Source organism: Azolla caroliniana, unplaced genomic scaffold (genome assembly GCF_043228905.1).
Source record: "Azolla caroliniana isolate FFs.n. ecotype wild unplaced genomic scaffold, voAzoCaro1.0.p SCAF_11, whole genome shotgun sequence".
Classification (NCBI taxonomy): Eukaryota; Viridiplantae; Streptophyta; class Polypodiopsida; order Salviniales; family Salviniaceae; genus Azolla; species Azolla caroliniana.
In genome coordinates, this window is record NW_028230446.1 from 22064260 (window position 1) to 22088839 (window position 24580).

The following is a 24580-nucleotide window of genomic DNA, read 5'->3' on the forward strand; positions in this document are numbered from 1 at the left end:
AGCACACATCGTTTCCCAAAATGATGGGAACAATATACATCCATCTTCCCTAAAAATGAACATCGAATTCCATAACCTGTTAAGTGAATTATATTTTTTAAAAACAAAATTTAAAGTGAAAGGGTGGAATATGACACCATAACCTAGACCATTGCATAAGAATGCACACCACTCCCTTATTCACGGATATTGACATCTAGTTACTATGCTAGATATTTGGTGACTAGCCTCTCCCCGCTAACAACCCATTAAAACTCTACTCTTTGTCACAATCTTGAAATCTGAAAAGGGCATGCATCATACATAGTCTTGGCCCTCTAATGAGATAATCAAACACCATGATATCCAATATACACAATTCAATTAACATCAATTGAATGAACTTCTAGCCGTTATGTGGAAATAGTAAGCTAGCCCTCTTAACAATATGCATACCCTACACATTGTCACAAGTCATGAAATCCTAAAGGAATATGCATCTTGCACAACATTTACTCCATCATTAGATTGTGTAATGAAACCACCATGTGGCTTTGGTCATGATATCCATATACACAATATAAGTAGCATTCAATGACAAGGAACAAAACAAAACACAACACTGAAGCATATGAATATGAAAAATACTTTATTGATTGAAGCATGCTTACGACGCAAAGCATAATCAACTCACATCATGGTTCAACATATAGCTCGTCATGATCTTCTAGATATTTCCACAACATCGATTTGAAGCTCCTATAGTTTATGAATAAGCACTCTCACATGTAGTGTCAATAATTGCTTGCATTATGCTTGTTCTAGCCATATAAAGATCCAGCTACATTAGCGCATGCATATAGTAAGCATAGGAACATCCCCTTGAGTTGCTATGAATACATCACCATCTTGCCATTTTTACACAAATTGTACGTACTTAATCACACCCGATTGACAAGTACATGATTGCTCGATAGTCACAAAGCTCTTGAAATTATGTGAGCATTTGAGCCTCTAGTTTTCACTCTCACGGCTTTGCATGATTCAAAACTTATCTTTATGCAAAACACTATATCCATCAAAATGAATTTCTAGCATAATTCAAAAGCTATACCCAATATCATTATGATCATTTTCAAGTTTTACATGAGGGTAATACGAAAGTAAGAACCTCAACCATGCATTAATCATCAAATTCCACAAAGCCATAACAATTTAGAATAAATTAAACTAGTTACGTCTTCTAATTAAATAATACCCAACATTGTTCCATAGGAATTCAAATGAAGGACAAGAATAAGAAGAATTCATATGTGATTCAATTTGCCCTCATAACTGATACCATGTTGAAGAGCAATAATCAAGTCAAGAAGGATGAGATAGACTAAACACTCACTCCACTACAACATGTTCACCAACCACAAAAGGGTTCACTTAATCCTCTCTAGCCATATACTTGAAAAGAACAATTTCAAAATATCAAGCTTCAAGTTGTTGAAAGCAATTTCAAAGCCCTTTCCCCGACCCTCATATAATGTGTACAAAAGAATAATAGGTTTATGCACGCAAGTACGTGGTTATAGCATTGGGTCGAGTACCATTATACCCACATCGAATATCATGCACATTTTTTTCCTCCAAACCTACAAGATTGATTGAATGAATGATGAATGGTCTTTTTTTATCCTTCAAAAACCATTATTCACACATGGCATTAATCTATTTCAAGCAATCCAATTCCAAGATTTTAGATTGATCCATGTCACAAAATAAAGTGGGTGTAATCCCTTTCACATTTGAACCATAAACTTGACAAACATGCTTATTTACACAAATGTTCATTATTCGCATCATATTTAGATCAATACTGTCTATAAGTTGCTCACAAAAATCGTGGCATGTTGGTTAACACCTCTTCTCCCTCAACTCATTCATCCATCCCAGATAGGTTTTGTTAGAAATCGGAGCATCCTAGACAATCTCTTCTCATTCTGGGAAGCAATAGCCCTTGCCAAGCGTACCAACAACAAGGTAGCAGTGGTGCTACTAGATTTTGAGAAAGCATATGACAGGGTTTGCTGGAACTTTCTTGAAATTGTGATGGGGAAACTCGGCTTTCAAAAGACATGGATCAAAGGCATTGCATGGTTTGCTGGAACTTTCTTGAAATTGTGATGGGGAAACTCGGCTTTCAATTGTGATGGATCAAAGGCATTGACAGGGTTTGCTGGAACTTTCTTGAAATTGTGATGGGGAAACTCGGCTTTCAAGAGACATGGATAAAAGGCATTACAGGGTTTGCTGGAACTTTCTTGAAATTGTGATGGGGAAACTTGGCTTTCAAGAAACTCGGTTTTCAATTGTGATGGATCAAAGGCATTGACAGGGTTTGCTGGAACTTTCTTGAAATTGTGATGGGGAAACTCGGCTTTCAAGAGACATGGATCAAAGGCATTGCAGGACTTTATAGGAATGACAGCAGTTGCGTTTCACTGGCAGGTGAAAGGGGCCCCTTTTTCCGAATATCCCGATCTGTACGATAGGGATGCCCACTAGCTCTATCCTTATTTCTATTATATGCCGAAGCACTCTCTTGCTTTCTCAACTCGCGGCATCTCAACCTACGTGGTCTTCTCGTGCCTCATTCTCATCAAAGCATCCTGGATATAGAATTTGCAGATGACACAGCGATCTACCTGCAAGGGGACTTGGAAAACCTACAAAACCTCGAAAGTGGGTTAGCCGTATTTTGCAAGAGATCCAATGCCATGATCAATTGGCACAAATCCTATGCAATATTGCTTTCTCATGAAACACATCCTGCGTGGCACCCACATCCCTCTTTCAAATGGATCAATCAAGGAGTGAGCACCAAATATTTGGGTTTCCAAATTGGTTTCAACATACCGCCAGAGACTATGATTGCACCCGTTATCCATTCCATTCGACAAAAGTTGATACATTGGAGTTCGAAAAAACTGACGTTAGCGGGTTGCATCATAGTGGCAAACCAGGTACTACTCGCAACAACATGGTACAGTCTATCATGTTGGACAATCTCCAAGGATAGTATACATCATATTCAACGACTGGTATGCAACTACATTTGGTCTGGTAAGGAAGATCATGTAACTCACGCCAAGGTGGCATGGCCTATACTCACAACACCTAAGTCGAGAGGGGGATTGGGGTTGGTTGATCCCCTCTCACAATCAAAAGCCTTACTTGCCAAATTTGTGGTGCGAGGACTCCAACCAGGAAATGACGTTTCGCTTACTTTAGGCCACGAAAAGGGGTTAATTGGGCCCCCCAAACGGGATGGATTCTAAACATGGATCTCAAATCTAGTTTCTCCCACCAATTGGAGGATAGATTCAGTGCATCCATGTGGAAGGCATGATGTAACATTAGACGAGGGCTCAAGTGTGATCAACCGAGTTTTGAACTTGCGTGGCTCAATCAATGTATCTTATAGAACCCATGTATCAAGGATGAATCTAATCAACTACTTGGATCAAGTAAGGGGTTGCCATGGGGATCCATTGCAGAAGGTTCAAGAAAAAGTGTAGAATGTTGGAGACGGTTTATGTCACTACCACGAAAATGTTAGAAATTGACGCTTTCAGAAGCTTCACCTCTCGGCCACAACCGAGGAAACACGAGTCAATGCAGCAGTAAATCGAAAACACAGAGAGAGACTCGAATGCACAGGGTTTAGCGTGGAAAACCCTAGACGGGAAAAACCACGGGAGTGCAAGACTCCAACTATCACTATACGCAGGGAATGTACAATGGCGAGCTGCAAGGCGACGACCTTGAGCTCGCTGTCCTCGCCACAGGCGGCGGTATTACACAGAGGCGTCGACCTCTTCCTTTCTCTCTCTCTCACTCTCTCTCTCGGCTGTTCTCACTTCGCTCCCTCTAAGTGGAAAACAGAAAAATGAGCAACAACTACAAAACTGTTTGCCCTAAGTCATATTTATACACAAATATAGCCTCAAGGGCCCTTGGCAAACATATTCACAAATATGTCCCCGCATCCGGATCTCTCTCCGGGTACATTTGTCATCCGGCTCCGTAGCCGGGGTCTTCATCATCCGGATCCGGAACCGGGTCTTCGTCATCTGGCTCCATAGCCGGGGTCTTCATCATCCGGATCCGAAACCGGGTCTTCATCATCCGGCTCTGATACCGGGTACTCCTCATTCGGGTCTTCATTCCCGATTCCCGGACATCTGACCATCCCATCCGGAGGGACCGTAATCCCAACAAACTCCCCCTTCACTTCGGCATGGGATGTCTTTCCAGTCCGACCCTCTTCCGGCACGCTTCCAGCTTGTCGGGTGTGAGCACTTTGGTCAGCATATCTGACCCGTTCTCGTCCGTGTGGATCTTCGTCAGCACGAACTCCTGATCTTCTATCCTTTCCCGGATCCAGTGATATCTTCGCTGGATGTGCTTCGTCCGGGAGTGATAGGCCGCATTCTTCGCAAGGTGGATGGCACTCTGACTGTCGCAGTAGAGTCGGTACTCCTCCTGCCGGATACCGAGCTCTCTAATGAAGTCCTTCATCCATATTATTTCCTTGCCGGCTTCAACAGCCGCCATGTACTCCGCCTCCGTGGTTGACAACGCAACCGTCTTCTGCAGCCTCGACTGCCACGAAACAGCTCCCCCTGCATACGTCATCACATACCCTGATGTGGACCGGCTGGTATCTGCATCAGCCGACATATCCGAATCGGTAAAGCCGTCGAGTTCAGGCTTACCGGAGCCGAATCGGAGGCACACGTTTGCCGTGCCCTTCAGGTATCGGAGTATCCACTTGGCCGCGTTCCAGTGCTCTTTGCCGGGATTGCTCATGTACCGGCTCACCACTCCGACTGCATATCCTATGTCCGGTCTTGTACACACCATTGCGTACATCAAACTTCCGACGGCAGAGGCATATGGTACTTTCATCATGTCCTCCTTCTCAGCCTTTGTCTTGGGGCTTTGCTTGCTGGACAACTTGCAGTTTGCCGGGAGGGTTGACCCGACCGGTCTTGCTTCCGACATGTTGAACCGGTGAAGCACCTTTGTCACGTACTTCTCATGTGACAGCCACAACTGCTTCTTCTTCCGGTCCCGGATGATGTGCATCCCTAGTATTTGCCTCGCCGGACCCAGGTCCTTCATTGAGAAGGTTCGGTGAAGCACTTTCTTCAGCATCCGTATCTTGACCTGGTCCCGTCCGACGATCAACATGTTGTCCACGTACAGGAGGAGTATTAGAAAGTCTCCTCCTTCGAACTTCTTCACAAACACGCAGTGATCGGACTGCGTTTTGTGGTACCCTTCGTCGGTCATGAAAGAGTCGAACTTCCGGTACCATTGCCGGGGAGCCTGCTTCAGTCCGTAAAGGCTCTTCTTCAACCGGCATACCAGGTGCTCCTTCCCTTTCTTCTCGAATCCTTCCGGTTGCTGCATGTAGATCTCTTCTTCGAGGTCACCGTGAAGGAATGCCGTCTTCACGTCCATCTGTTCTACCTCGAGGTCCATGCTTGCCGCTATGCTCAGCACCGTCCGGATGGAGGTCATCTTCACTACCGGGGCAAATATCTCGTCGAAGTCGACGCCCTTCTTCTGCTGGAACCCCTTCACCACGATCCTGGCTTTGTATCTCGGGGGGTTTCCGGCATCTCCCGGTTTCAGCTTGAACACCCACTTGTTTCGAAGTGCCCGCTTTCCTTTCGGCAACTCCACAAGTTCATATGTGTGGTTCTCATGCAGGGAATCCATCTCCTCCTGCATGGCACTTAACCACCTGCGGCTATGGGCGTCAAGCTTTGCTTCTTCAAAACTCTCCGGCTCCCCTTCGTCGGTTAGCAGCACGTGCTCTGGTTCCGGAAATCTCCGGGGGGCCCTTCTTTCTCTTAGAGGATATCTCCGTTCCGGAGCTTCGGTAACCGGCTCCTCCGTTTCCTCTTCATCTAAATCCATTTCGGGATCGGGGCCGGTTCCGGTATCAGTTTCATCTTCCTCGGCCGGTTCTGTTTCTTCACCGTCTTCGGCCGGATCCTCGAGTGCTAACCGGTCCCTTGCCGGTTGGGACTGCTCCTCGTAGAGTTGATCCTCACTGGTCGACTTGGAGCTCTTCATCTTCTTCTCCGACTCCCAGTCGGCGAGTGTCTTGTCCTCCATGAAGATGATATCATGACTCCGGAATATCCTTTTGTCGACCGGGTCCCATACACGGTAGCCGAACTCGTCATCGCCGTAACCGAGGAATATGCATGGCCGGGTCTTTGGATCTAGCTTTCCTCTCCGGTCCTTTGCCACATGCACATATGCGAGACACCCGAACACCTTCAGATGCCGGTAGGATACTTCCCTACCGGTCCACACTCTCTGCGGCGTGTCTCTGTCCAAAGGTACTGAGGGTGATCTGTTTATCACGTATGTCGCCATCGACATTGCCTCAGCCCAAAACCCCTTGGGTAATTTGGCATGCGCCAGCATACTCCGGACCCTCTCCATTATGGTCCGGTTCATCCTCTCGGCCAGCCTGTTCAGTTCCGGCGTCTTCGGCACAGTAAACTCGAGCCGGATTCCCTTCGAGCGACAATACTCCTCGAACTGCCCTCGGTATTCCCCTCCGTTATCCGCTCGTATTGCTTTCAGCTTCTTGCCGGATTCCCTTTCCACTCTCGCGTGGAGTTCTTTGAAGACGCACAACACTTGGTCCTTTGTCTTCAACGGTGCCGTCCACAGCTTCCGGCTGTGGTCATCAATGAATGTCACGAAGTACTGAGCTCCGCCATGTGACTTCGTTTCTACTTGACACACGTCAGTGTGCACCAACTCCAATGGTGCGCTACGTCTCGTCGGTGGCCTTGAGTGGAAGGAGGTTCGGTTCTGCTTACCGGCCAGGCAATCGGTGCACTTCTCCAGGTGCACATGCTTCACTGGAATAAGGTTGTCTTCTGCAAGCCTCTTCATCCCCTTCTCACTCATGTGGCACAGTCTCTTGTGCCACAGCTCACCGGCAGTGTCGGCTGCCACGTTCAACTCCTCCGGACACAACCAGGCATTCATAAGGTACAGTGTGTTGACTTTCCGGGCCTGAGCCACTATCAGGCTCCCCTTGCTGAACTTCATTATGCCGTTCCGGATGCTACCTGTGTAGCCTTCATCGTCTAGCCTCTCGGCTGAAATCAGGTTCAATCGAACCTCCGGAACGTGTCGGACATCCTTCAGCAACATTTTGCATCCGGTCGAGGTTGTCAACCACACGTCTCCTATGCCGGCAATCCGGCACGTACCTTCATTTCCCATCCGAAGACAGCCATGCTCACCGGCTGTGTAGGATGAGAAGTATCTTCTTTCCGGGGTCAGGTGGAACGACGCTCCGGAATCGACCACCCAGGTAGTCTCATCACCGGCAATGTTTAGTTCACCTTCTTCGGTGATGAGCATGATCTCCTCTTCACTTGCCGCGAGTGCCGTCGTTCCTTTCCGGTCCTGCTCTCGCCGATCCGAACCATTCCGGTCCGTGGCTCCCCGGTAAGCACCGTTCCGTTCCGAAGACTTCTTCGAATTGGTGTCGTCGGCTCCGTTGTCTTTTCGGTAATGCCGACAATTCTTTCGGAAGTGCCCCGGCTTCCCACAGTGGAAGCATGTGGGCCTTCCTCTTGATTGCGACCGGGTCCCCGACTTCTCCCGTCTTTGCGGACTCCGGTTCCGTTGTCTTCCCCGATCCGATTCGGTAAGCAGCATCTTCGGATCGGAGGCCGGTTCTTTATCTCTCCGACGCGCTTCTTCGTTCAAAATGCTTGTCTTTACCGTTTGTAGGGACAAGTTATCTTCGGTGCAGGAGGTGCTGAGAGTCACCACCAAGTTCTCCCAGCTTGCCGACAATGTACACATCAGGATGATGGCTTGCATTGCATCCTCCAACGGGAACTTGATCGCCGCAAGCTGGTTCACGAATCCCACGAACGTGCTTACGTGTTCCACCATACTCTCGCCGTCCCAGTACTTGAGGTTCACTATCTTCCTCATCAGGGAGGTCCGGTTCAACGCATTCTTCCTCTCGTAGAGGCCCGACAGCTTTTGCCACATCTCATATGCGTTGGTGTCGTTCGCCACATGTTGTAGAACGCTCACGTCGACGTATTGCCGAATGGTTGCAACGGCTTTCCGGTTCAGAAGCCTCCATTCCGTCTCAAGTACCCCCTTGGGTATTTCCGACCTGTCGATCGGTTCATACAGGTCCCGAACAATGAGCAGATCCTCCATCTTTATCTTCCAGTCGGCGTAGTTCTGCGCATTCAGCACCATCATCCCCGACCGCTCGCTGCTGCCGCCTTCCATTTTCTGCACTGCAGTTGCTCTGATACCAGATTGTTAGAAATTGACGCTTTCAGAAGCTTCACCTCTCGGCCACAACCGAGGAAACACGAGTCAATGCAGCAGTAAATCGAAAACACAGAGAGAGACTCGAATGCACAGGGTTTAGCGTGGAAAACCCTAGACGGGAAAAACCACGGGAGTGCAAGACTCCAACTATCACTATACGCAGGGAATGTACAATGGCGAGCTGCAAGGCGACGACCTTGAGCTCGCTGTCCTCGCCACAGGCGGCGGTATTACACAGAGGCGTCGACCTCTTCCTTTCTCTCTCTCTCACTCTCTCTCTCGGCTGTTCTCACTTCGCTCCCTCTAAGTGGAAAACAGAAAAATGAGCAACAACTACAAAACTGTTTGCCCTAAGTCATATTTATACACATATGACTTTCGGGCTATTTACAAATATAGCCTCAAGGGCCCTTGGCAAACATATTCACAAATATGTCCCCGCATCCGGATCTCTCTCCGGGTACATTCGTCATCCGGCTCCGTAGCCGGGGTCTTCATCATCCGGATCCGTAGCCGGGGTCTTCATCATCCGGATCCGAAACCGGGTCTTCATCATCCGGCTCTGATACCGGGTACTCCTCATTCGGGTCTTCATTCCCGATTCCCGGACATCTGACCATCCCATCCGGAGGGACCGTAATCCCAACAGAAAAGAGCAAGCCAACACACTCCATGGCACCAGGGGCGGATGGACAATGAGATAGGAAATCAATAACGCTCTACTGATTAGGGAAGCCACTACTCATAGGAGGACAATGGAGAAATGGATAGGCTACGAGGAGGAGGGATCTTTGATCTCGAGAGGTAGGGGATCACCAGACAGGATCAAAGGCTCTAAATTGTGAGACATTGAGCCACGAACATAGAATAACGCAATTTGAGTACTCACGTATATTGGTCATAAATGGATTGTAGATCCCGATCTGATCAAAGTACAACCCGATTGGCACATATGTACTCATGAAAACACATGGCTATGTAAGGTTAGTTGGGACCCTTTGCAATGGACATGGCGTGATCCTTACGTGGAGCAAGGAAGCAAACCCATCCCTTTCTTCTAATTGCCAATTAGATTGGGTCACCACATCCTAGCTGCTCAAACTGCCCGAGAGTCGGCTGTTGCAAAGGTCTGGCACGCATATCAAGTTCCTCACACAATTATCACCAAGTTTTGGCAGAAAATCTGGTAACAACAACACATGAGGCGAATTACCACGTTCTAATGGCTATTAATACATAAGTCACTACTGGTGGGAGCATGGCAACGTGGGAACCTTAGCTCTCCCAATTGTGTAGAGTGTCCAAATGGAGTAGAATCAATACGACACGCTCTGTGGGACTGCCCACCGTTGTCGTGAAGATCCGTCACTAGGCGCGGATCGCGAGGCGGAACCGCCGGGGTTCTGGACCAGAAGGACTCGAAGTTTCCACAAGCTTTAGCGGGAAAGGAATTAAGATAGATTGAAAGAGAGAGAGATTGAGATAAGATAGAACGCTTGATTTTAGATTGAGAGAGAGATTAAGAACTCTTGACTTTAGATTTCAAGGACAAGGTATATCATCAAAAGGATAACGAATTTTCTTCTTAATATTAATTTTGATTTAAAGTACAAAGCTTTCTTTTATCCCAGAAAATCCCCCATTGATCTTTTTCATTCCCTCTTTATAGATGCCCTCATGCATTTGAGGGTTCAAGACATGCATCAAATGCATGTTTGCCATTTGGCGCTCATGTATTACATGTGGTGCATGATAACCATGTCACTCATTTTAGTTCTCATGTATGAGAATTTATATGTAAAAGTACAATGATAGAAATATAATTTCAACTAAATATCTTGGCTTAGTGGTAAGCCAATTGACTCCTAACTTGGAGGTGCAAGGTTTGAATCCTTACTTGCCTTCCTTGTATATGTATATATATTTATATATTTATTTATCTAGTCGCCGGATGCCGTTGGATGCCGTCGCCGGATGTTATCGGTGGTCGCCGCCTCGCCGGTGCACCACCGAATGTCGGTTCCACTAGCTCGCCAGCTCCGTCGGATCACTGGTTGCCGGTTGCCGTCGACGCACCGGCTCCATCGCCGGACCGGTTTTGGTTGGCCAAAACCTTTACGAGTGCTATGCCACCTCCACGCTTAGTTCAAGTTACCTTAAACTCTCTATGCTCCACACATAAACACAAAGATAATAGCTTGTGCTCTACGTTATATATGATGAGAGCCGTATTTGTCGTGCCTATGTGGGATATCTCACAATTTTCTCTTTTCCTTTCACAAACTTTATACCCTTATATCTTGACATCTAGTTGTCCGTTTCTCGTGTAATAAAGTGCATTTGAAAGCTCTTGAAAGCCTCCATCATTTTGTACTTAGATATTAAACTTATTTAAAAGGTTATCTTCACTATTATTGTTTTATGTGATGCATACTCAATTTTGTACGTTTTATGTGATTTTCACACCATTGTCGAAAATCTTCACGACACCGTCCCATCGAATATGGCGGGGGGTTGGCCGATTGTTGCAATTATGCCAGGTGCAAGGCTCAATCAAGTGGGAAAATATATGTTGGCTATCATGGCAAACCCCAGTTGGTGTCAGGAACTCTATTAAGGCAGAGAAGGAATTAGTACTAAAAGAAGGATTAGTACTATTGTCGGGGAATAGTACTAAGACAGAGAAGGATTAGTACTATGAGAGGTGTCGAACTTTGAGAGAAGGAATGGGTGAGTGAGAGAGAGAGAGAGAGAGAGAGAGAGAGAGAGAGAGAGAGAGAGAATGATGATGCGAAAGGTATATGTATTATATGAAGGAAGATATACAACAGTAGTTAGAAGGCTTAAGACTGGCGTTGAACCGATTTGGTTCGAACTAATGCCTTGCGCCTCCTTTTATAGTGTCTTCAGGAATACTCCTGAAGTTTCTAGAATGTTCCAGAGAAATCTGGAATATACATCAATTTCCCAATAAAACCTAAATGAAAATAATATCCTTCAAATTACAATTCATAACCTAATGGTAAAGTCTCGACCCGTGTAACAAAAGGTTATGGGTTCGAGTCTAGTTATGACACTATCCCCCCTTTAAAACGACGAGTTCCACGAGTCGTTTTGGATTGAGGACCCGGTTTCTCGGGATATCGTCGATGGAAGTCTTCTAGAAGAGCACGAGCATTGGTCACATTCTCGATTGTTTCCCAAGTACGCTCGCTGGGACTATATCCTAGCCAATCGACTAGATAGTAGAGCTTGTTGCGAACAATCTTGGAATCGAGGATGGCAGCGACCTCATACTCAGGTCCATCTTCGAGCTCGATAGGAGGTGGTGGTTGTATAGTACGTCCTGGGATAGTGCTCTCGTGATAGGGTTCGAGGAGAGAACTATGAAACACCGGATGTATCCGAAGTTGTGGAGGTAGCTCGAGACGAAAAGCGACATCATTAATCTTCCCGATAATACGGAAAGGACCTAATCGCCGATAATCCAACTTCTCACATGGGCGAGTAGTCTTGATGTGTCGTCGTAGCAGCCACACCCGATCTCCAATGTTAAAACTGGATGGAAGTCGATGACGATCTGCGTAGTCCTTGTGTGATTGTTGAGCTTGCTGGAGTTGAGTAGATAAATCCGCTTGTATCTTGCGTAACCGCTCCAAACGATCCTCCGCGCAAGGATTTGTGGACACTTCTGGGGTTTCAAGGACACACCACCGGGGATGATATCCTGTATAAGCGTAGAATGGCGTGACTTTAGTCGATGCGTGGATAGCGTTATTATAGGCAAATTCGGCGAACTGAAGAATATCTGCCCAGTCATTCTGATGATAGTTGAGAAAGCACCGCAGATACTGCTCCAGTGTTTGATTTGTTCGTTCAGCTTGACCGTCGGTTTGTGGGTGGTAGCCGGAGGAGAGGTGACAAGTGACCTTCAACATTTTAAAAAGGTGCTTCCAGAATTTTGACACAAATTGGGGTCCACGATCGCTGATGATATTATCAGGGAGTCCATGATGCCGACATACTTCCCGCATGACAATTTCGGCGGTGTCTTCACTAGATATTTCTTTAGTACATGGTAAGAAATGAGCCATCTTTGTATATCGATCCACCACTGTGAGAATCGCACTGAATCCCTTAGAGACTGGAAGATCTGTAATGAAGTCAAGAGCAATGGATTGCCATGGCTTGCTTGGAATTGGTAATGGTTCTAATAAACCATATGGATGATGTCTTGGCATTTTCGCTCTGCAGCATGTATCGCAAGTCCGAACAAAATCTTCGACAAATTGTCGCATACGGGGCCACCAGAATGATCGTTGTACTAAATCTAATGTTTTAGTACTACCAAAATGTCCTGCTGTATATGTGTCATGGCAGTTTTGTACTACTTGAAGGCGGCAAGAACCATTAGGAACATACAAAAGTTCTTTAAAGAAGAGTAATCCATCACAGTATTTGAATTGCCGATAATCCGTACCTGGTGATTGTGATTGTGAACATGACGCTCGAGAGGGGTCAATTTGTGCTAGTATAGCTTGGGCGAAAGCGTCAGTCTTCAAGTCCTCACGTATAGTATTGGTAATGTCGGAATCCACGGGCATGTCAAAGACCTGTGCTGCTTGCAGTCGTGCTGGACCCAAGATTACTTGCTTCTGGTTATCGAAAGCTGGCTCACCGGGACGTGGTGTTAGATACGAACGCCGTGATAATGCATCTGCCTTCCCTTGGTGCTTCCCCGGACGATATGTAATTTTGAAGTCGAAGCGTGTGAGGAAGTGGGCCCACCGAGCTTGACGTCGATTCAGTACACGAGCATCTTGAAAGTAGGCAAGGTTCTTGTGGTCACTGAATACAGTGACCTGATGAGGAGATCCCTCCAGGAAATGCCTCCATTGCATAAAAGAATCAACTATTGCTAATAGCTCTTTATCATGAATTTCGTAGTTGATTTCGGCGGCGTCAAACTTACGGGAGTGGAAAGCCACAGGATGTAGCTTCTCGTCGTTACCCTGTTGTGACAGAATGCTCCCCAATGCGAAATCCGATGCGTCAGCTTCGATAATGAATGGTTTTTCCGGATCCACATGACCTAAAATTGGAGCTGATGTAAACGCCTTCTTAAGAATCTCGAAAGCCATGTCCGTCTCTTTAGACCAAATGAATGATTGTCCCTTCCTGGTGAGCTGTGTGAGAGGCAGCACAATTTTTGAGTAATTTTGTATGAACTTCCGGTAAAAATTTGCAAAGCCTAGGAAGCATTGCACATCCCGCACCGAACGCGGAGTGTGCCAATCTATCACCGTTTTGACCTTGGCTGGGTCCATAGATATGCCTTCTGAGGAGATGACATAGCCGAGAAACTCCACTTGGTTGCACCCGAAACTACATTTCTCTAACTTTGCATACAGACCATGTTCTCGAAGTCGTTTTAGTACTAATAGTACATGAGAATCATGTTCTTCTTGGGTCTTTGAATAAACCAGTAGATCATCCAAATAGATGATCAAAAAATCATCCAAGAGATCTCGAAATATATCATTCGCCATGTGCTGGAAGACTGCCGGCGCATTAGTGAGTCCGAACGGCATGACCGTATACTCGAAGTGCCCATATCTGGTGCGAAACGCGGTCTTCCATTCATCTCCTGGTCGGATCCGTACGAGGTTATAAGCTCCTCGTAAGTCGATCTTCGTGAAGAACCTGGCACCGTTGATCCGTTCTAAAAGACTTGAGATAAGGGGAAGAGCATACCTATTTCTTACTGTGACCTTATTCAAGCCACGGTAATCTACAACGAGTCGAAGCGACCCATCTTTTTTCTTGACGAAGAAAATGGGTGCGCCGGCTGGAGATTTCGAATGCCGAATGAAACCGTTCTCCAAATTCTCCTCTATATAGGCTCGAAGGACTTCTAGCTCGGTTGGTGACAAATTGTAGATCGGCCCCCATGGCGGCTCTTTTCCCGGTTGTAAGTCGATGGCGCAATCGTACGGCCGATGATGAGGAAGTGTGTTGGCTTGTACTTTATCGAACACATCAGCATACTGACGATACTTCTCGGGAAGTTGAACGGTGGACTCCTCTTTGGTGGTACTGGAGGGTTGTACTGATATTGCGAAGAGAAACATTTCCTCCTTGCGCCCTTCCTCACGCAACTGACGTAGCGAAATGGTTGCAACCTTCTGGGTAGATCCTTGGGTTTGTCGCAACCGGATTTCCCTTGTCCTCCAATCTATGTCTGGGTTATGTAACTCGAACCATGGTAATCCTAAAACTATGGGATGTTCTGGAATACTAATAATATTAAATGATACTACACATGTTAAGTTATCTAGGACAATATTAACGGGTTCCGACTCTTCTATGATATTACCAGAAGCAATGGGACGACCATCAATGACTACTACTGAGGCTGGACATGGGAGCTTTCTGAGAGATATCTGATGAGCTCGGGCAAAATTCCTATCCATGAAGCAAGAATTAGCTCCGGAATCTAGAAGGGCTAAGGTATGTACTGGAGGGGTACTTTTAGTACTAACTGCTACTTGGGCTACGAACACATCACTAACTTGCTTAGAGGGAATGGAACCACTAATGGGCTGCACAGATCTAGGGCTGTCCAACCAAACGGCTCCTATTTTGGCTGGACTTAGTCGTTTAACTCTTCTTCTAATTGGCTAAGGACATCAAATTTGTTTGCGAGATTCGGACTATTAGTACTATTAGGACTATTATGACTATGAGGACTATCAGAGATTCCTACTGAAATAGACTCGGGTTTAGTATAGTCAGAACTAACAACGACTTGGTTTACCTGCCTTCTTGGTCTATGGGGACAGTTTATCGCGATATGCCCTGGTCCACCGCAATAAAGGCATAATCGGTTTGTTCGGCGTCGTTGCTTTTCCTCCTCCGATAGCGGCCCACGACGACGTGTAGTGTCAATTTCCATTGGAGTTGGAGTACTTACTGGAGGCGCATTATGTGACTCCCTTTGAAAAGGTTTTGCTACCACTGAGGCATAGGTAGGCTCGGATCTTGCCCTCGGCATCTGAAATTGTCGTTCCGAACGTCGCTCGAAGAGGCGGTTGTCACATCTGACCGCTCGACTGATTGCTTCTGTTAATGATTTTGGCTCTTCAGGGAAAGTCAAGAGTAAATCCTTGACATCGTTGCGTAGACCATAGCGGAACTGCTCCATCAATGCTTGATCATCCCAGGGGATATCGGCGGCGAGTAGGCGGAAATCTGCAGCATATGCGGAGGCTGGACGGTCACCTTGGCGTAATCGCCGGATTTTGTTGATTGCAGTCCTTATGCTGTCAGTATCTCCAAAACATGCTTTAAACTCACTTATGAATTCTTCAAAATTATTTAGTACTGGAGATTCCTTTTCTAGTAGCGGAGCGAACCATGCTAATGCTGAGCCATTTAACAACGTGCCTACTAAACCCACTCGTGATGCATCGGTGGGATATCGGGACGGATGCATTTGAATAACTAACCGTACCTGGTTAAGAAACCCTCTAAACTGCGATCGCGTTCCATCGAACTTTGTGGGAAGGCCAATCTTGGGTTCTTTATGAATCCCTTGTGCTCCGTGCCCTTGTTGTTGCATTGCTACGATGGTTGCTTCGAGTTGTTGCACGCGTAACGCAAGTTCCCCATGCTGTTGTTGCGTTTGCTGCTTTTCTAAGGAAATTTGCTGAAGATCCCCCAACAAGCGTTGATTTTCTTGTTCCAAAGCATGAAACTTCTCTTTCAAGCATTGAAATTCCGAGAAAACGGATTGATACTCTTCAGCGCTAACGGTGGCCATGGGATGAAGGAAAAGGGAAATAAGAGACTAATAGGAAAGGAGGGAGACAGAAGGAAGAGGGAGAGAAAAGACCAGACAGGCACCGAGAAATCGGTTCAAACTGTCAGGAACTCTATTAAGGCAGAGAAGGAATTAGTACTAAAAGAAGGATTAGTACTATTGTCGGGGAATAGTACTAAGACAGAGAAGGATTAGTACTATGAGAGGTGTCGAACTTTGAGAGAAGGAATGGGTGAGTGAGAGAGAGAGAGAGAGAGAGAGAGAATGATGATGCGAAAGGTATATGTATTATATGAAGGAAGATATACAACAGTAGTTAGAAGGCTTAAGACTGGCGTTGAACCGATTTGGTTCGAACTAATGCCTTGCGCCTCCTTTTATAGTGTCTTCAGGAATACTCCTGAAGTTTCTAGAATGTTCCAGAGAAATCTGGAATATACATCAATTTCCCAATAAAACCTAAATGAAAATAATATCCTTCAAATTACAATTCATAACCTAATGGTAAAGTCTCGACCCGTGTAACAAAAGGTTATGGGTTCGAGTCTAGTTATGACAGTTGGCAGATATGAGCATTAGGAGGAGGGAATGACTTTGGTGATAAAAGCACAAGAGGTTTTCTTCTCCACCATCGACAATGTCCACTCAACTCCTCTTAATGAAAAATCTCACGTTGTGTTGGAATTGGTCAGCCCAATAACTCTTTGGATTCTATGGAAACAACGTGTAGACGGGTCTTCTCCAACCAAACCGCGCATCTAACAATATTACTGCAAGAGATATGGAGTGAAATTATAGCCACTCTAAAGAGCTAATATGATGGTCTCAAGGGCAGCTCTGAGGGAGTTGAAAGACAACGAATAACCTTCATCCAACAATGGTCGTCCTCTCCCTTTCTTGAGTTAGTGGGTGTCCACATAAGATGGAACTATCGCGTCCCTACAAGGATTTGTACATAATAATCTCATTTGTAAAATTTTATAACTAATGGAAGGAGTTTTTTTTTTGGAAAGGAAGAAGAAGAAGAATTCTACTCGGATTGTTGTAGGAACAAGATATCACATGTCCTCTTGAAATCTAGGTTTGATAATCTCAAAGCGGTTTGTACAAAAGCTTCTTTGTTTATTTTCCCGAAGACCCCAAGCGTAGTGAGATGCCATTATCCATATTTCATTCCAATATTCCTCATTAGTAGGGAAGTTGGTTCTTTCATTTATGCCTACACCATAATGTCCCAACAAAAGCATTTCAATCCACATTATTTGATCTACACATGTGATATAACACATGTCTTATCTTGGAATGGCCAAATGTTCTAATAAAAGCATTTCAAGCTACACTTATTTGATTTGCACATAAAGCACATATCTTATTTTGTAATGACTAAGATTTGATCATTTTTATTTATTTAGAGAAGCACGACTTAATAAAGATAAGTATGATATGTTGACATCAAATGTGTTTCTTAGCTTTTCATGTAACGGTAGATCCTTCATTCAAGGTAGATATGTATTTTTTAACGTCCACAAGAGCTTGATCGCTATCTATGAGTTGGGGTGTAGCCCATGGGCTAGGTTCTTTCAATATTATGAATTCGAGGCTACGGTGTAAATCACCAAGCCAACAGATTGTAGCAAAAGATAATGTATGTATACAATGTATGAAATGCAAAAGATGAGTGCCTCCCCGGATCCAAAAACACACGGTCTCGACATGTGAATAAGAATATAAAGAGATATAGGAAAAACGCGAAGCATGAGTGGCTTCTTGGGGGAGGCTCTAAATAGTAAACGAATATCTATGGTAAAACCCAACACATACATACATACTTAATACAAATCTGATAGATGATGTAGGTTAAAAAGAGAGGGAGGGAGGAAGAGAGGAAATCTTGAATCGTTTTTTTTTTTATTACATTTAAACAGAAGGGAAAGGTTAAAAAGAAAAAGAAAGTGCGAAAAAGGCATGAGTCATGAACAAAAACGAGACACAAGAGACAGAGACAAAGAGAGAGAGAGAGAGAGAGAGTGTGTGTGTGTTGTTAAAACGAGGAAGAGCAAGCGCCCAAAATTAGAAGTGATTCCAAAACTAGTAAGTAGTAGCAGCAGAATGAACTAATTTTAACTACTACCACTCCAAATTTAGGGCTGCTTCCCCTCCCCCTCTCTGCCTCTGTCTCTGTCTCTGCAGGAAGACTGGTAACAGTACTACATACATACATACATACTAGTAACGGTCAAATCCCAACAAAAAAAAAACCAAGAGATAGAAATATAGTCTTCTTCTTCGCACGAACTCTGCCCACTTTCCTTTCCCTCTCTGCTATGGCCTTTCTCTGTAGCTTTGGCCTCTGCTCTTCTTCTTCTTCTTCTTCTTCTTCTTCTTACCATCGCCTCAGATCTGATACTTCTTCTCCTCCTCCTTCTTCTATTCCTATCGTTTTGGACGGTGCCGATCAGATATTCTTCGTGGATCCCAGCATTCTCGACCATTGGATCTTCCAGGATCTTCTCGATCTCTACAAGAAAGGTCAACATGCTCATCTTCATCATCCTCGTCGCCGTCATTATCATCTTCTTCATCACCATCGCCATAACCATGAAAGACAACATCAACAGAATGAGAAACAGAATCGGTATCAGAATCCGAAGAAAACTATTTTTCTCAACTGTGATGCAATCCTTTTTGAGTTCTTGATATGGCTAATAGAGAATGATGATCCTTCCATAAGAGAGCTTGATGTCAATGATCTCATTGAATTTTATGGTGGATCAGATCAATCATGAAAAGGAAAAACACAAAAGAAAATCTCAATTCCACATTTGAATCTTATTTCAAGATTCCATTCCATCTCATTTCATGGGCATTGTTAAAAGCATTTCATTTCATCTCATTTCAGCAATGGGTCAGCAACCTACATTTTTGCTTTCTACTAACTGGAAACCCCAATTTCTCACAATTGAGAATAATACACAATTAGTTAGTTTATCACTACCCCCCACATCTCCCTAATAAGCCTCAAATCATTCCCACAATGGTTCCTCACTCACTAGCTACCACAGGTCATTTCATCCATTCATGAATTTACTGCAACCCAAGATCTGTCACGTCACGACTGTGGATTATAACAAGTTTGGTCACTGCCCTTTCGTTTCTGTGTGAATCCAAGTTCATATGTAAACTCTAATAATATGTTGAATCACGACACAGTTACAATGTAAACACATTCATATCGCCTCATCTTCTTTTGTTCATTTTACATGTGAATCCTCGGCAAAACTCCAGCCAACACCAAGTTCTCAATTAATTAAGATCAAACCAAACTCAAAAATGGATGTATGTCTCCTGTAAGTGTATGTACATATCCATGTTTGGTAGAGGTTTTCCTGGCTTGTTTGATGGTAACTGATTAGATGCATGAAAAACTGACTGTAGTTTGACATGCGTTCATTTCCAAGAACATCCAACCAAAATTCGCTATCTGATCTCATCTGATGTCACGTTCTTATTGATGGTTCTCTGTGATTCATTACATGAGTGCATTACCTCAATAAATGTAATGTTGTCATTCATTAATAGAGGATTCTACATCTTGTGATATCTCTTTCACTTGCTTTCTTGATATATATCATATGGTATGAGACCACGCTTTTCCTGGGTCTATATTATAGTGTCACAACAAGCCTTTTCTGGTCTCGTGGGCATTATTCCTGATCAATTTGCAATCTTCTTCCGAGGGAACCATGGATTCCATTTTTTGCGTTATAGTTTTGGTCTTCATAGTAGCCTTTTTATTATCCTAAATAGTATCTACGACTTGTATACAATGACCAGTCTCTTCTAGGGCTTGTTTGGGTTGACACCCTCTTCATTTCACACATCTTTTTTTTTTTTTTTTATAAAAAATTTCACACATCTTTGTTACCTTGCGTATGTTGCTTCTGTTACAATGAAAACACACACTATAATGGTACCACAATCGAGTGTTGTCACAACTATATGGGTAGTGGGACATGTTGAATTGCTAGAAGACAAGACAAAACACTCCATCAAGGAAAGAATTTCAACTTGATCCATCCAATAAACAAAATTGCCATATCAATACTCCAACTTTTGTAGACATGTTCTAACTCCATGCCTAGTATCAAATACAAACACGTTTTCCATATACCAAGTATGACACAATCCCGAATCTCATAGAAAGATGAAAATGATCTCCATCTCTAATCTCGGTTTGAGCTATGTGAATTGTGCAATCACCCAATGTCTCGACATCAAATCATAACGTGACAAAACTTGCCAAACTCGAGAAATGTAATCCTAAATCTGATGGGCAATCAAACATTATATGAAAAATGAGTATCTTCTAATTGAAAAAGGCAAAAGAACTAATTGCCTATTGTTAGTCCACATCTATTTATAGATCCAATCCCAAATGTAAAACCCGATCCATTCTCTCCAAATGAAGATGTTTGCTACAAGTGGCAATGTAAAATGGTCACTACGTTTATAGATCTACCCACCATAAATGATTAGAGTTTTGTACATGTCACCCATGTTTAGCCTTAGATGATAACATCAAAGAAACTCGATGTAGAAAGGATACAAGGGATTTAGTTGTTTCTTTTAAAGATAATTGAGTTGGTCACAGTAAACACTAGTAAAACCATGGTGGTTGTTTGGTTTGTAGGTAAAGCATCCTCCATTAATGTTATGGTCTCTCTCTCTCTCTCTCTCTCTCTCTCTCTCTCTCTCTCTCTCTCTCTCTCTCTCTCTCTCTCTCTCGCCGAACCGTTGCCGATTGTTAGATATAATCTAGGAAGATGAATTCTTTGATAAACATAAGGTATATAGAATTCAAAACTATACTTATGGTGAGGTTTTACCTTACAATGACAAACACTTGTAAGAGGACCATAACGTTCATGTGTATGATCAATGATGAACAGAAATCACCAAAGATCCTCGATCAATAGCTAAAGGAAACATTTGATTTCTTCACGATAAACCATTAATATGGATGGTGAAGAGATTAGGGCACTAATGAGGGGGAATGTGAAACTACAAGTTATTGTTATTGAGAATGATCATTTTAAGAAAATAGTTGCAAAACTTGATGATGAGGTTAGAGAATGTAAGCAAGTTTGGTTAGGAATAAATGAATATTTGAACGTGACTAAATTAAAGGAAACAATGAAAGAGGAAAAATTGGAGACAAGGAGACAAAATGTGAATGAAATGAAGAATGTATGCACAACAAAGTCATGGGCCAATGTGTGTGGCGGTGATATTGTCTCTTACTCACATGTTATGCATGTTCGGAATCATGGAAAAATCTAGAAAGTATAAATGTCCAAGATTTGAAAGAACATAAATGTGTCGAAGAAAGGTAATCACATAGAAAGTATAACTACCTAAGAATTAAAAGAACATGAACGATGGTCGAAGAGCATTGTAATTTGTGGGATCATTGAGTAGAGTATGGAAACACCAACATCCCTTGGAAAGGATATTATGGTAGGCAAGATATTAATAGGGTGCATTGAGTTTGAAATAGGGTGTTGCTTGTTTGGTAGAAAGACCTATTGTTCACAATGAATAACGATACAAACAGGAAGGTCATACTTAAAAATAATTGGGTGTACCTCAAACATATACAATGCTTAAGGAGTGAAGATCAAACCATTAAAATGCAATGGTTATCAAGAAAAACAAAAACATAAGGTTAAGGATGTGTTGGAAGATAGAAAAGTAGGCAAATAGGGATATGTGATCTATGGGACTAATTCCTCCCTTCTACGATTATGCTTTTGGAATTACAATGGATGCCCATGGATTGCATGATTTGACATAAAGCAATTGATCAATAAAACTAGATATCATACTTCTCATTGAAACTTGGGAGCATCAAACTAAAAAGATCCGAGGTTTGGGTGAAAAAATCGAAGACAAGGATGCGAGTCATGTTTTATTAAAAGGGAATTGCAGAAATATGTGTTCATCATAAAAAATGATGATCATGAATATTACATAGTAGAGGAGAGTTGTCCACTCCTTCCATTCCGCCGAGCTCTTAGCTTTGTGACCCGAACCTAGGCTCCGGCCTTTGAACCTAGGGGAAGTCTTTATGTGTGGGTATAAGTAAAGAGGGAGCAATGCAATTATGTATATTGTAATTGGGATGGGTGCGTAGGGCAAAAAGGGGAAAGAGGTGTGAAACTTAGGCTCGTGTGGTCAAGCTTAGGGTGGTTCTCTCCAAGACTGCACCTTGGGCTTCTAGCTCTCCCTCCCTCTTCTCCTCTACAAAGCATACAATCAGTTGTGCACTCTCTTATCAACCCCATGTAGCCTCCATTACCCAACACTTTGGGTAAAGAAACACCAAACCTTTATGTCTTGCAACACATGAGCCCTTTTGTAAGCATCACCCGAACATTCATGTATTGCAATGTTTCGAATTTGTGTGTTGCAAAACTTGTGCGTTCATGATAAAGTAGCACCTAAACCTTTGGGTCTTGTAATGCCCAAAATCCTTGGGCTTTTGGGTAATGATTTTATCCAGAGGTTCTTGAAAACATGGACACCACTTTGTTGACTAAACACTAGGATTCCCACAACTTTCTCATCGTCGGTCAACTTTCATTACATGTAACTCTTGATCTTGGACTTAGATTGGTCATTCGAAAATTATGTCACATTCCTCACAAGATCCTTCAAGTGCTTGTCAACAAACACTTGAACATATAGAGCGCATAATCTCTTCATGACAAAACGACATGATAATGTACGTAGATCAACACTCAATGCTTCAAAATTTGACCGAAAATCCTATGTTGATCCTTGTTCAATCTTTAATCTCCTAGCAAAAGTTTACAATTCCTGTTCTTTTCTTGAATACATGAGTTTTTTATGCATACAATGGGGAATAAAATTCTAGATGGCATAAGATCAAGATACAATTTGAGTTTAACAACAATCAACCTTGTTAATAATGAATCTTGAAAGGCATGATATCAATATATATAGTTGTTTTGCTTTCAATCTAGAGAGGTTAAGGGCTGAAAGATAAAGAGATCAAAAGAGCATTGGGAGGAGATCCCCGAGTTTTAGCATAGTGAGTCTATGGTTGATGATCACGTCACCTTTTTTTGTCGTAGGCTTCCTATGCCCCTCTTGATTTGCAATTCCATGATATTCCGTCCAATAACAATGCATGGGTGTGTGTTTGAAAATGTTGATCCCCAAAAATACCTTTCCTGTTATTGGTTTCAAGAGCCCACATATAGAAACGTTTTTTGTAGAACTTGTCCCCAATAATTAACTTTTGAAACAAGTACATAACTTTTTACTTTTTTCATATAACTTCCCCCCCTTCTTTTACCACTAATGAGATTCCTACCTCACATTTTATTGTCAAGTGGTTAGTTCTTACCACTTGAGCTATATTGATTTGTTGGGTTCATCTTCATCCCCCCTAAACTTCTAACTATTTCGTCAAACATACCTTAACCTATTATAAAAGTTAAGCTTTAGGGGATTTTCTCTCTTCACACATGCCACATCACAACACCATCACCTTTCATCAAGGATGCCATCTTCTATGATATAGGCCCTTGGTGATTCCACTTAGATTTCACACACACATTAACTTCGTGACATAATTGAACTTCAATAATTGACAAGCAAAGTAAGATTAGTTGAGGATCACTTGTGGTAGTAGAAGCACAAGAATGAGGACCTAAGAAGAATGTGAGAGTTGTCGAATACCAAACTACAAAGGTAGAAGAAAACGGTACAACAACTAAAGATAACACCACAAACTTCCAAGATTATGGTAATATGATTTACAAAAGTGTGGTAGATGTCAAGATGTGAGCATAAAGTGCTAAGAAATGTACCCACAAAGTCAAAAGGGGAAAAATACTAGAATTTAATTAGAGATCATTATTAGCTTAATTCATCCCAGAAATGATATTTTCGAGATAGTGGCATGAAATGCAACCAAGTGTATTAGCAATCAGCTCTAGAGGTTATTATATTAACCATCACAAAGCAACTAATCATGTCTTGGTTCAAGATCTAAGGATACTTCACGGTCTGATATTTGGAGCTCCAAAGTTTAATGTGGCTTATAGTAACTGAATGTGTGCTTCACGAGTTATTTATGTTAATGGCTAAGATTCCATATCCACATTATCATTAAGTCATACTGTTATTAATTGTATGGTCAACAATGAGCTAAGTAGGCATCAAAAGTTTCACATGTACATCACAATTTCCATGGATAAAATCAGAGAAGGGGTATGTGTGGTCATTATATGATGATTATGGTAGCATTCGACATGTCGCATCATGACTTGTCATCTTATTCTAAGGCTT

The 24580-nt window shown here is 43.2% G+C and overlaps 1 protein-coding gene across 1 annotated transcript; it reads left to right on the forward strand.

Annotated features, from left to right (window-relative positions):
* Window positions 1–18430: 18430 nt before the first annotated feature.
* LOC147858562 (uncharacterized) lies at window positions 18431–19346 on the forward strand. Its single transcript, XM_087327416.1, has one exon. The coding sequence runs from the start codon at window positions 18526–18528 to the stop codon at window positions 18985–18987; it is 462 nt and encodes a 153-aa protein (XP_087183542.1). The 5' UTR covers window positions 18431–18525; the 3' UTR covers window positions 18988–19346.
* Window positions 19347–24580: the final 5234 nt, after the last annotated feature.